The sequence below is a fragment of the Psittacula echo genome (assembly GCF_963264785.1).
Source record: "Psittacula echo genome assembly, chromosome: 4".
Lineage (NCBI taxonomy): Eukaryota > Metazoa > Chordata > Aves > Psittaciformes > Psittacidae > Psittacula > Psittacula echo.
In genome coordinates, this window is record NC_137738.1 from 22,180,470 (window position 1) to 22,193,301 (window position 12,832).

The 12,832-nt window shown below is 36.3% G+C and overlaps 1 protein-coding gene across 7 annotated transcripts in view; it reads left to right on the plus strand.

Moving 5' to 3' along the window:
• The window catches only part of HEATR5B (HEAT repeat containing 5B), a 57,239-nt gene that overhangs the window by 25,465 nt on the left and 18,942 nt on the right, over positions 1-12,832 (plus strand). For 6 of the 7 annotated variants that reach the window (XM_080614683.1, XM_080614678.1, XM_080614677.1 and 3 more), the window contains 8 exons: positions 272-441; positions 2,696-2,840; positions 3,325-3,564; positions 5,354-5,605; positions 7,205-7,386; positions 8,469-8,537; positions 10,513-10,692; positions 12,000-12,237. In XM_080614683.1, coding sequence (XP_080470809.1) covers positions 272-441; positions 2,696-2,840; positions 3,325-3,564; positions 5,354-5,605; positions 7,205-7,386; positions 8,469-8,537; positions 10,513-10,692; positions 12,000-12,237 — 1,476 coding nt within the window. The remainder of the gene's footprint in view (positions 1-271; positions 442-2,695; positions 2,841-3,324; positions 3,565-5,353; positions 5,606-7,204; positions 7,387-8,468; positions 8,538-10,512; positions 10,693-11,999; positions 12,238-12,832) is intronic. The other variant, XM_080614681.1, reaches the window with a different exon arrangement.

The following is a 12,832-nucleotide window of genomic DNA, read 5'->3' on the forward strand; positions in this document are numbered from 1 at the left end:
GTTTCTTGTCCTGGGAAGGTATTCTCAAAGTGTTTCTGACTGAAGATAATTGATCCAAGGTTTCATTTGGACAGGACAAAAAAGATACTGAAGTACTCCATAGTGTTTCTTTGAAGTTGTGTAGATACTAGTTTTCAGTAGGAATCCAGAAAAGTTGTATGTTAATCTGTGAACTTTGAAGCATTAACAATTCTTGTTTCTCAGAGGTTTAAAGCCTACAGTTGCCATACAAAAATTACGCTGTGTTAAGGGTATTGTATTACATCATTAGGTAACGGAGCTACAATTTCAACAATCCGTTCTTCCTGTTTGGTCGGATGTGCAATCACACAAGACCATTCAGACTCACTTGTTCAGGCAGCTGCCATATCCTGCCTTCAGCAGCTTCATATGTTTGCGCCACGGCATGTCAACCTGTCCAGTCTGGTTCCCAGCCTTTGCGTGAGTACAAAATGCATCCTTTTTGTTCCTCAGTTTTATGTACATGCTTAGCAGAGGACAGAAGTACTTAGCAAGATGTCAAGTGTGCCTATACGTTATAAGCAAGTCACATTTGCAAAAACACTAGGGTGCAATAAAGGATTTGTGTCCCCAGTCAATTTTAGATCTTTCTAGAATGCTGCCCAAATTGAAATCATAGGTTCTGATTCTCTTTCACCCTTGATAGCACAAGATAGCAAGCATTTATATGACTGAGTGAAAAGATGCCAAAACGCTGTTTCCTCTAACTCATTGCATTCCACAAAGGGAAGTGGATGACCTGGAGAAAAGCAGGTGGTTTTGGAGTTATTTTACCACTCAGTATAGGAGATGCTGACATTCAGATTCCTGTGCTCCTGCTGTTAGTGTTTCTTTCTTTGTCTATTAATGTTCTGTCAGCAAGTCTTGGCTTGAGGCTGGAACCCAAAACACCCAGTATGACTGTAAGAGGAAAGGTGCTGTGTGTGGGTGTGCCTTTTGGTATGATTTTTTTGTTGTCCTTGTTACTACTATTTGAAAATTTTTTAGAGGGTTCAGCAGTCCAATGTCTGTTGGCCATTTTGTGACCTTTTTTTGACAGTTCTTCATATCATTCTTTGTGGAACTTGTGGGTCTGTGTTACCTGAAGGAGTGTCGTCCTACTCAGCTCAACATTGGACCTTTTTCTTAGTCTGACACCTTAGTCAGCCTGCTCATCAGCAATCACTGACCCTTGCTTCCTGCACCCCCTACTCTGGAGCACTCCTGGGAGTGAAGTGTGTTCCTAGAACGTGTCACTTGTCGTTTCACAGAATTTTGCATGGAGTGCAGTGTACCCAAAAGTAGTATGCCGTTTTGTACAAATAATATGTACAACACGACAAGCGATCCCTATAACCGTTTACTCTGTAAATACCCATGGGTAATATTACAATGATGTTCATACAGGAATGACTAGTGCTGTCTTGAAAATTTTTCCGGTGGTTTTCTGATGTCTTTTTACTGTTCCTTTATGGTCCTCTGCTAAACAAAAGCTATTTTTCTTCTCTCATATTCCTTACTTCCAAGTCATGCTTAGTGTGGTAAGTTTTCCTCTGAATTGTCTTGCACATTTATTTACTGCAGATACATAGATATGTAGGCAAGGTTTGCCTTACCTGCCCCATTAGGAAACTGTTCATTGTTTTCTAACTCATTTTTAAATTGAGTTAATGCCAGGTGTCAAAATTAAACCACACAGTTCCACAATCTAGTTTCATTTCTTCTTCCTGCATTGGCTCTATAGCCACCAGTTGTTTGTTTCGTAACTTAAAATGGGGAATACTCTTTCCATTAATTAAACCACAGAACATTTTGGGGATTTAGTTCCATTAAAATAAACTCAGTGTGATATTTAGAGGTTCTTTAAAGTCTGCTTGTTTTTTCAGGACTAAAATCTTGTATATTCACATGTGGAATAAAGTTCTACTGTTAAAATTTTTTTATAAACTATACAACCCTTTCATTTAGGAAAGCAATTTCCATCTGCATAATAACCTAATACCGAGAAAGCAAATGTGTATTTGGTTTATTAAAAACAAATTCCCTGGGGTAAATAAAGAATTAAAGTTTCTTAAAGTGCACTCTCTTCCACTGTGGAAAAACATAGAGTTCTCTGTGCAGCTACTTCCTCTTGGGAAAATAGGGACCATGCACAATTCTTCTCTAAGAAAAGTATTTGCTTGTACTTGAGGTGATTCAAAAGGAATTAGAAGCCAGTACTGGTTAGTAAGGAAATATGAAGCTGTCTCATTGAGAGGCACCTATAAAAACGTATGTCATAAATCGCTACAAGTTTGAAATAGAAGTTTTTGATAGTTATCATGTGTGGTGCACCTGATTATGGCTTTTTGTTTAAAAGAATATTATTTAAAGCTATAGCAGAATATGGGGAGTGTAACAGATTGGCAGGTATAATTAGTCAAAATCACTGGTGCAGCAGTTCCCATATTTGAGCTCTTATCTCTTTAACCAGATACCAGCTGTCAGCTCTGTATATGCCAGCTTTATATTCGTATTTGTGCATTATAAAAAATGCTTACTTCTGAACTTTCAATATCTTGTAAAGAGCTTGGCACCCCGCAGCTCTCACATGGGCATATGATTGAAAAATAGAATGCCGCTTGTCCTTAACAGTGCTGATTTATTGATATTGGGGTGCAGCTGTTCACTCGCCTGTGATGGTTCTGATTTGTAGGTTCATTTGTGCAGCTCCCACTTGCTGCTTCGCCGGGCTGCAGTTGCATGTTTACGACAGCTTGCTCAGAGGGAGGCAGCAGAGGTTTGTGAATATGCCATGAGCTTAGTGCAAAATGCTGGTGAAAAGGAAAACAGTAGCATCAGTAAGTATTTCTTTCATGTGGCCTTTTTGTAACAGTTAAGTGCACGTATGTGTACATGTGTGTGAGGGGGAAAAAAAAACCCCAACAACAGAAAAAAACCCTAAAACTGTCCCTTCCAGCTCAAATAACTTCTGGCTACACTCATGCTTACTTCTTGAATTTCACTTATAACTTCATCTTTTTTTTTTTTTTTAAAAATTTATATTCGAAAGTTTTTTGCATGGTATTGGGTTTTTTTTTTTCTTGTTTGGTTTTTTCTGAAGTAATACTAGGAGGTGTTATTTGCCTTGCAGAAAGGAAATTAAATGAATTGCTGTATTAAAATCTTTGTAGTGTTTGTACAGAAGAAATTCAGTAACATCTTGGTGTATCATTGTCTGAACTACACACACACAAATACACAATGCCTGATTCTAGTCTGTTATACCAAATTTTAAAACCGAGTTACTGATTTCAGAAAAGATTTCTCATTATCATTTTGCAGATATCAATCCTTTTGCACCAGGAGCTGGTTCTCGGCGAGATGCTCATTCCCGGCATCAGGGGATTAATATAACAGAAACAGGCCTTGAAGGTGTCCTTTTTGGAATGTTGGATCGGGAGACTGATCGGAAGCTGTGCTCAGATATCCATGATACTCTGGGACATATGCTTTCATCACTGGCAGTAGAAAACCTTTCTCACTGGCTAATGCTTTGTAAGGATGTCCTTGCAGCTTCCAGTGGTAAGTATTTTATGTTCTCTATTCACATAAAGGACAGTATGTCCTTAATGTTAGCATCTTCTGGCAATATTTGTGTGGTGCTTCTCTTTTATCTTAGTTAAGATGTAACTTGTGAATAGAACTTTGATTATAGTTCATTGAAACTTTCTTAGAAGAAATTATCGATGTTATTTTAAGTTTTAGATCATTGCTCTCAAGGTTAAAAAGTTAACTGCCTTGAAGCAGGATTTCCAATGTGGAAGCAGTGTGATTATTACTCTGACATTTCAGTATCCTAGCAGACATACTCTTTTTAGCCTTTTATGTATCAGGACCATACAGAAAGAAGAGTGCTGTATAAGCTCTGAGCTTTATTTGGTGAGGTTTTATGAGTTACTTGTGCGATGATGGGTTACCATGGTGATGAAACTTTTGCTTGTTGTTCAGCTTTGCAGATTTCTTCGCATAGATCTTGTCCTCTGAGACCTTATTCCTGTTTTTCTGCTTGGGGGATGATTGTGACGCAGATTCTGCTCATTTCCTTTGCATTTATACTTGTTATTGCCATACTGTGAGTTCATTGTGAAACTCTTTCTCAATGTTGCCAGCTTTATGTTAACTGATGAGTAACGCTACCAATGATTTCTTTATGTAATGTAGTTTCCGTGTATCGACCCAGTGAGAAGGACCTCATTTCTCAAGTTTGAATTTGACAATCCTTTTCTTATTTCATGTGGGGTGGGTTTTAAAGTTTTTAACATGGTATTCAGTCTATTATTTATTAATAGCTGAAATAATTTCAGAGATAACTGTATATAAATAAACTTGTCAGCTGTACTTTGAGCAAGCAGCTTCATAGTGAACTCCTTTGATCCAGCTAACTGGTATACGCACAAAATCTGATTTGCTTTTTAAACAGAGGTTTACAGATCAGACACAGAAGGTTCTAGATGCCTTCTGAAAACACTTTTGATTTGTGTTTGATTTGCCATAGCCTCTTTCTCTCTTTATTGAATGTCTTTGCTCTTCAGCTGCTTAAATTTAGACCCCATAGTTGTGGTTGGTTACTCTTGCAGTGGTTTGTACTTGTCCTCCTCTAATTATTGCCAGAGTAATTTTTGTCAGTATCTTGGCGTTTTGCTAATTTAGACTTTGTCATTGAGATTTTATGTTCTCATTTCTGAATAGTAGAAATGTGTGTTTGGTGAGTTGGGTTTTTTCTGTGGTATTTTGATTTGTCTTTTTAAAAGTGATCCCTGAGGTAATTTCATTTTCTGAAATGAAGTCTCCCAGCTACACTTAGAGAAGAGAGTTTTTTGAATGTTAAACACATTTATGGGTGCCATAAACTGCCTGCTTGGCTGGATATCCATCCCATGGTATAGAATTTTGTAGTTTTGATTCAGTTTAACATGCACTCTAGCTTTCACTTGAAACAAAACAGGAGCTGAATAGTTCAAAGCCAAGCTTTGATTCTGAGCCTGGTAATGTCATTATTCTGTTTATTGGCAATTTAATAAGTTCATTTTCAAAGCTGAAATGTTTAGATATGGGATTCAGCTGTAGTTGGTATCTGGCGAATTAACATTACAGGAATTTATTTCATACCATTTAAGCCAAATAAAAGATAAGATAGCCCAGATTAAAGGTGAAAAACATTTACTGATTTTCCTATGCCTTTGAGACTTTTGCAAATGTTGTTGTTTCAACAGAAGAATTAGTCTTGTAAGGAAATCTTGAATATGTCTTTAACTGTCTTCTGTGGATTGTAAGAGTGGGATTTTTCTTTTTTAATTGTTGTCTGTTGTAGACATGAGCACTGCAGCTCCTTTGGGAGGAGGGAAGGATGAAGAATCAGAGAAGAAGGATGAGATGGATGATGATACAATGTTTACCACATTGGGTGAAGAGGATAAATCTAAGCCTTCTGTAGCACCTCGCTGGGCGACTCGTGTGTTTGCAGCAGATTGTCTGTGTCGAGTTATCATGCTGTGTGAGAATGCGAACAAGGCGCACTTTGATCTGGCACTGGCTCGTTCAGCCAGACTTAAAAACCCCAAAAGTAATTACAGAATGTGCATGTCTTGGGTTTGGTTTTAATTTTTTATTTTATTTTATTTTTGACATTTCTTTAAGTTTACATAACCAAGAAAAAAAAAATGAAATTTGTCCTTTCATTCAAATGGTTAAAACCAAAGGAAATGGCTAGCAAAAGTCATAAAACCTGTAGTTGCATAACCACATAGTAGTTAACCATACTATGAACACAAGGAATGAGGTTTGCTGGAGAATATAAATTCTCACAGACTGATCTGCTTGGAAAAAAAATGAAGCCCTTAGATATGCAAACCTTTTCTGCAGTCTGAAATGGAAGCAGTAAATGTCTAGCTAAGGGTGAGCTGGGAACAGTTTCTGAGTATAATGTAATGACAGCAATGAATTAGACTTCAGAGATGATTTAGCATCCCCAGACCAAAGAGATGCTAGGAAAAAAAACAGAGATAAGGCCAGGTAATTATTGCTGTGGTTGCAGAGAGAGAGACGTGGGAGGGAGTTAGAATAACGCAGGGACATAGCTGCTTTATAAAATTAATTCTTTGGGTATCTAATAAGCGTGAAGAATATTCACTTTTCAAGCTCACATTTTGAAGATGCGTTTATGAGTTAGAGGATCAGAATTGAGAGGTCAGAAGTTACACAGTTTTGTGAAGAAATGTTTTTTCTAGCAGATAGTGGGAGGTTTCTGTCCTTGAGTTGTCTGTGTGTGTTGTTTCTAGTGCCTAGTGGTTTTTTGCTTTCACTCGTAATGCTCATGAGGACTTCATGTATGTAGGATGAATATCGTGAATGTCCTAGAATGTGGTTGTCAGTCATGCCTCTGAAAACTTTCAGCCACAAAATAAACTTTTCTTGAAAAAAAATGAAAAAATACTTGAAAATAGGTAGAGCTTTTATAATTTGTGGGTTTTGTTAGTCATCCTGGATATTATGTTTTTAAATACATATTTTTTTATTAGTTGTATAGCATCTGAAAATACCTGTACAGTTGTACAGATATTTTCAAATTGAGGCTAAGGAAAGAAATAAAATGAATAAATTGAGAAAAATAACCCTTTCAGAAATGTTACTGAGTTATGTATTGTTCGTTTCTGTATGTTGTGTGCTGCTTGCATACAGCCTTGGATGTGGCTTTTAAGAGCAGAACTAGAGGCGTGCTCCGTTTTTAGGTGTTTAAACTTGGTGACGTTTTCCACAATCAGCAGGGGTCGCTGTAAGCATCGGGCTGGAACAGGAATTGCCTTGAAGATTTTCTGCAGGATGGAGAGATCACTAAAATAAGCTTTACTTAAATATTCTACTCTCTGCTAAGATACTGTATTCCATGTACTAAGATGCTCTAATTCCTGTATATATTTCGTTTCAAATTTGTGTTTAAGATTATCTTAGGAGTTAAAATTCTATCATTTTTAAGGTGTGATTGGGAGGAGGGAGGGAGGAAAAATAAGTTGCATTCTTTCCTGCCTTTTCCCATAACCTAAATGTGGACCTTTGAAAAAGAATACATAAAATTTGTACATGTCAATGAGGAAAATATTACAAATAGCCAACATGTCAGATATCTTTTAAGTTATCAAGTAGTTCTTTCTGTTTTGTTCCTAAGATGACTTCCTGGTACTCCATCTCTCTGACCTTATTCGAATGGCATTCATGGCTGCGACTGATCACAGCAACCAGTTACGAATGGCGGGTCTTCAAGCTCTTGAAGATATTATCAAGAAATTTGCATCAGTTCCTGAGCCAGAGTTTCCAGGCCATGTGATACTGGAGCAGTATCAGGCTAATGTGAGACCTCCTTTATACATTCAGGAAATTGTCTGTTTATGCCAGTATGCCAGTGTTAGCTTTGTGAACTTTTTGTAACTTCACAAGACCTATGAAGAGATTTTTGTGTGTGTGAAAATGTACTGAAGAGATGCTTCTATTTACGTCTTCAAAATTTATTTGGTATATCCCTTCCTATGTATTGTAATTTAGAGCTGACAAAAGTAAAAATTTGGTAGCTATTGATTCTTGAAAGCCAAATATTACAAGTTACATTTAATTTTTTTTTTTCAAGTGTGGCGTTTCATTTGTAGAACTAGGAATCGGAAAATTAACACTGATTCAGTTGGAGATTGAATCTATCTGTTTCATAATCTGGGAATTAATGAATACACTTCTGTTTAAATGAAAGCTACAAAAGTATAGGAATGGGAGGTGCACAGCTGAAGATCTATTTTGGGGTATTATTGCTTTAGTTTGTTGCATAGATTAATTTCTTTTGTTGTCACTTTGTCTTTGGGATCTTTCCAAATACTTTCTAAATGCAGGCTTTCATCCTTTTTACTTCCTGCCTTTTTCTTCTTCAGTGCTGTAGCTTCTGCATTTTTGACATGGTTCCTTTTGTTTCCAAAAAATTCTGCCGTATAATTGCTGCCAAAAAGGCTTTTCCTGTCAGTATTTGTCATTTTGGCAGTTTGTGAAATCAGATGTTTATGGTTGGATCTGCATCACTATTATTCTTTGGACATCAAAAAGTCAACAGCGTCTTGAGCCTTAGCATAAATTACACCTGTAATAGTTGAATGATTAAAAGAATACTCATTAACAAAAGGAAGATAATACCACAGATTGGACAAAGGTAGCTGAGGCTTAAAAAGGCAGTGGGCAAGCAGGAAAAAACTGGTTTAGGACTTTGTTATTACTTAAATACCATTGCAAATGTCTGTGAGACAGCAAGGGTAGGTTTAGGGTGTAACTGTAATGCTAAAATTAGCAATCTTATCTTGCTTGTTCTATATATGTGCTGAGCCTTACACAAGGTGAGATAAAGGATGTTGCATCACTGTTGTAGTTGGATTTCTAAACTTTTCTTCTATCAACAGGTTGGAGCTGCTCTGAGGCCAGCTTTTTCCCAAGATACACCATCTGATATAACTGCAAAGGCCTGCCAGGTACAGAGAGAAGTGTTCAGATAGCATAAGCCAAGCTTTTTTTTTTTTCCCTTTTTGGAAGAAGTATGCAGAAAAGAAATGTAGCAAATGACTAGAAAATTTTGTAAACCTAAGCTGTGATGTATTTGCAACATCTGTTGAGTCTCCTAGTAATATATGTTGTTCCTCAGAAGTCCTTTTAGGGAGGGGTATCAGAAAATATTTAGTCTTTCTGAAAGTAATTATGTCTGCATGTCAATTCTACATTTGTTTCTAAAAGAAAAAAAAAAGTAATTCTGGCTTACTGAGGCCAGTAGCAGTGTATTCATTGAAATGACTTTCGGTCTGATCAAATATTTGGATTACTGATGATTTACCTTTAAGTATGAAACTTCCATTTGAATCGGTACCCTATTTTGGATTTTAGAAGATCTGAGCATTCTCATTACAGTCATAGTAAAAACCTCAGTGAAAATTCAGTGAAAGGTTTTTGTATGTGTGTGTTTTTTCTTGTGTATAGTCTTGTGCTACTGTAGCTTAAATTGGCTATTGGCAACATCATTGCAGTAGTATCTGGTATGTGGCAGATAAGTTAATACTGTAGTTTGAAGCAGCAGTTTAATTAGCTGTGCAAACGTCAATTTTAAAATGATAACTTCATGAGTTCTGTTTAGCAAATCTTGGTTCAGCAGGACTGTGATTGTGGTTTTGTTTTATACTCTTAATTTCTACTGAAACTTGTAAGGATACATCAAATAAGGCATAATTTGGTATCTATACATAGGAAAGAATATAGACATTTTGCCTTAAAACATTTGTGTGATTAAAGCTAGATGAAGAGGCAGCTTGTGTGAAAACATGTAACATTCCTTATAATTTGTCAAAATCTTCCCTGTTCCTACTGGTTTGAAAGTGGATGTGTGGGTTCGATCCACTTACAGGATCAAATGGATGGAGGTTTCATTTGGATATTTAACTCTCTCTAGAAGTTACATGGACAGAGATGAGTTGCACTGAATGAGTTTGATGTTACAGTTTTATGTTATTACTGAAACAGCTGTTGACTTGCCCAGCAGTCGGAGTGAAGCTGGTCTTAGTCCTGCTGTGAATGAATTAGGGTCTTGTGACAGTTTTTTTTTTTAAAGGTTACTTTAAATATATCTATCATTCCAGATCATGAGAGGCCCCTTCCCAAGGGCTTTCATGGAACTGGTTCTCTAAAAGCAAAATAAATAAATCTGAGATAGACCTAAAATGCTATAAAAAGAGTGTGTCAAACTTGAACTGCTTGAGTTCTTTGGTTTGGTTCCATCCCTCATCCATGTAGAATCACCACCACAGTCAAAGCAGCTCTTCTGAAAAAATTTCTCCTTCTTTTTGTAGAAAAGCAGCTGCACCAGAATTCTTCTATTGCCTGCATTATGTCTGGATATAAATGTGTTTCAGAGAATGAATGCCAATATATAGCACTAGACAGGAGCAGCTGATCTGTATGATGTTTGTATTTTAAGCACCTGTTTGTGTCCATTTAATTCAAATGAAAAATGCCTGTCCACCAAATCTCATATTGATTGTTCCAGATCTAGAGCTGCTGGTTCCAGGTCAAAACCCAGTTGTTTATAAAATTTCATTTCACTCGTTTCTAGGTTTTCCCTTGACATTAATGATCTTGAAAGCTTTTATAAGTATGGAGACTTAATACTTAATTTGAGGAGTGTGGATTTTTAAAGATGTACCTTTATCGATTGAAGTTCCATTGTAATATGCTTTACAAATACAGCCTCTGTAACCACTCACCTGAGTGATTCTGTTATCATTGATGGGGAGAGAAAAAAGAAAACTTTGGATATTTTTATATTAAGCAGGAAGAGAGCTTCTCAGTTTTTTGTGATGGGTGTTTGGGGGTTTGTTTTCTTACAGTTTTTGGGGGGATGATTATTTTTATTATTTATTATGTTGTTTGGGTTTTCTGTTAATTCTGAATTTTGTTGTTCAGGTATGTAGTGCTTGGATAGGAAGTGGGGTTGTAAGTGACCTGAATGATCTTCGCCGAGTTCACAACCTTCTTGTCTCTTCCCTGGATAAAGTGCAAGCAGGAAAGGGATCTTCTAGCCAGCTTTACCGAGAGAGTGCAACTACTATGGAAAAACTTGCAGTTCTGAAAGCATGGGCTGAGGTAAATGTTGACTGTGAAGTCCTTAAAAGATTGAAAAAGTCCTGCAGCATAACAGCAGCCTCACACCTCACTGGCTGTTCTACCAGTAAGCCTGCCCTCCTCCTTGTGTTGCAATTCTACTCCTGGGATGTTTTCATCTTTTTATCTTTCTCTGTTCCTTTTTCTGCCATTCTGTCAATCCATACTTGCAGTATGGCTTGATTGTTCTTTGTTTTACTGCACTTTTCTGTATCAAAGTATGCATTCACACCCATGCATCAGATTTTGATTCTCCTCCCATCTTACTGCTTTTAAACTTAAAAATCCCCAAACCAAAGAACTTTAAAATATATTCTGTAAAAATATTGTAGTTAATTAACTAGGATTATTATAAACATTATTTCTCAAAGTGTTCATAATAAATTACAGGCTTAATGTAGATACTGTTGGTGAATCGCTGGAATACTAGCAATCTATTTACAAAAGACAGAGTTAGCACTATTTACATTGCCTGAAATTTCTATTTACATTCCTAAAATGTTACTCGCATGCTGCAGAGCTCTACGTATAATTACACAAAATGGTATTTTGGTTTCTTTCAGTACAGTACTTAAAGATTTAGGGGGTTTTTTCCATTACATTTTTATGAAAGTTACTTTTGAAATTACAGAGGAAAGTATTAACATTTCATACTGTAATTTTCAACTTTCATGTGGAGCATCTGCTGTGTGAAGACACTTCTATTTCTCTTATAAAAAAAATGCGTATTTTTACTGTATTTTTCTGATATTTCTGCTTATTGCCATATTTATGCAAGGTTTTGAAAATCCTTTTATCCTCTCATAGCATCTATCAAAGATGAACATACACATGTTCTTGTAATCATGTAATACACTTAAAGCCATTTTCATTTCCTTATGATACTTAATCTGCTCCCAGAAAGTGCCAATTACTCTAATTTATGTAGTAGCTCTTTATGTAGGTCAAAGAAATCTTTTGCAATAAGGATGCACTGATTTAATGAAATCAATTATTTAAATCAATATGTTTGTGTAGAGCAGCAATAATTGACACTTTTTTAGGGAAAAAAGAACATGTAGACAGATTGTTCTAGGGAAATGCCATTTATGCCCCTAAATGTTATATACTGCTAGAAATAAAAGAAAAAATATTTAAGTAAAATGTAGTTGTATTTCAAGTGTCTTTTCCCCAGTCATTTTCTGGTGAGTCTTCTGTCTGGAATCTATTACTTTCACATGGGAAAGGCTGCTGTTTATTTTCTTTTTAGGATCTCACAGCATGTGCTTTAACATCTATTTTCCTTCTAGGTGTACGTTGTTGCTATGAAAATTAAGAAGGAAGCAGAGACCAAGCCAAAACGTGTTTTAAAGAGCACAGAGGAAGATGAAGATGACTTTGGTACTGTAGATGAGTTGCCACCAGACAGTTTGATAACACTTGTACAACCTGAGCTGCCTGCACTTAGCCGTCTCTGGTTAGCTGCACTTAAAGATTATGCTCTTCTAACTTTACCAGCTGAATTTGCTACCCAGCTTCCACCAGATGGTAAGCACTGGAATTACTCTGTTGTGAAAACCAGAAAGAAATCCCAAATAGGGACTGCAAAATTACTATCTAAATTATATGATATGAGTGCTTTTTATGCAAGTGATAAATTTCTGCATCTGTGGAATAGGAATGTGTGTTTGAAGTGTGAGTGTGCTTTTTTCCTTCAATTTGAAATGAATATCTTTATAGCTTTATCTGAATAATAATAGCTTTATCTGAATCACAGAGATCATTAAAATCATGTCTTTTTAGAATTAAAAATTCTACACCTCCTTGATACCAAATGCAAAAAGTTGTTTACTATAAGAAAAACATAGCCCTTGAAATCAGAGTGTATCTGTGTTTTATAGAACACTCATTCTTAACTGAGTAAAATATATAAAAAATGCTGCAAGACCTGATGACTTTGCCTGCCTTTCTTGCTCTCCGATTACTGTTCTGTCATGGCCATTGCACTTAGGAGCAACTAATGTTGTTCCTTCACAAGGAGAATTGTAATGCACTGTCACTAACCAGGATTGCATCTGAATATGTGCATGATCAAACACACCCAGAGTAAATAAGTTTAGAGAAAGTGGGTTTTGTCTATTAT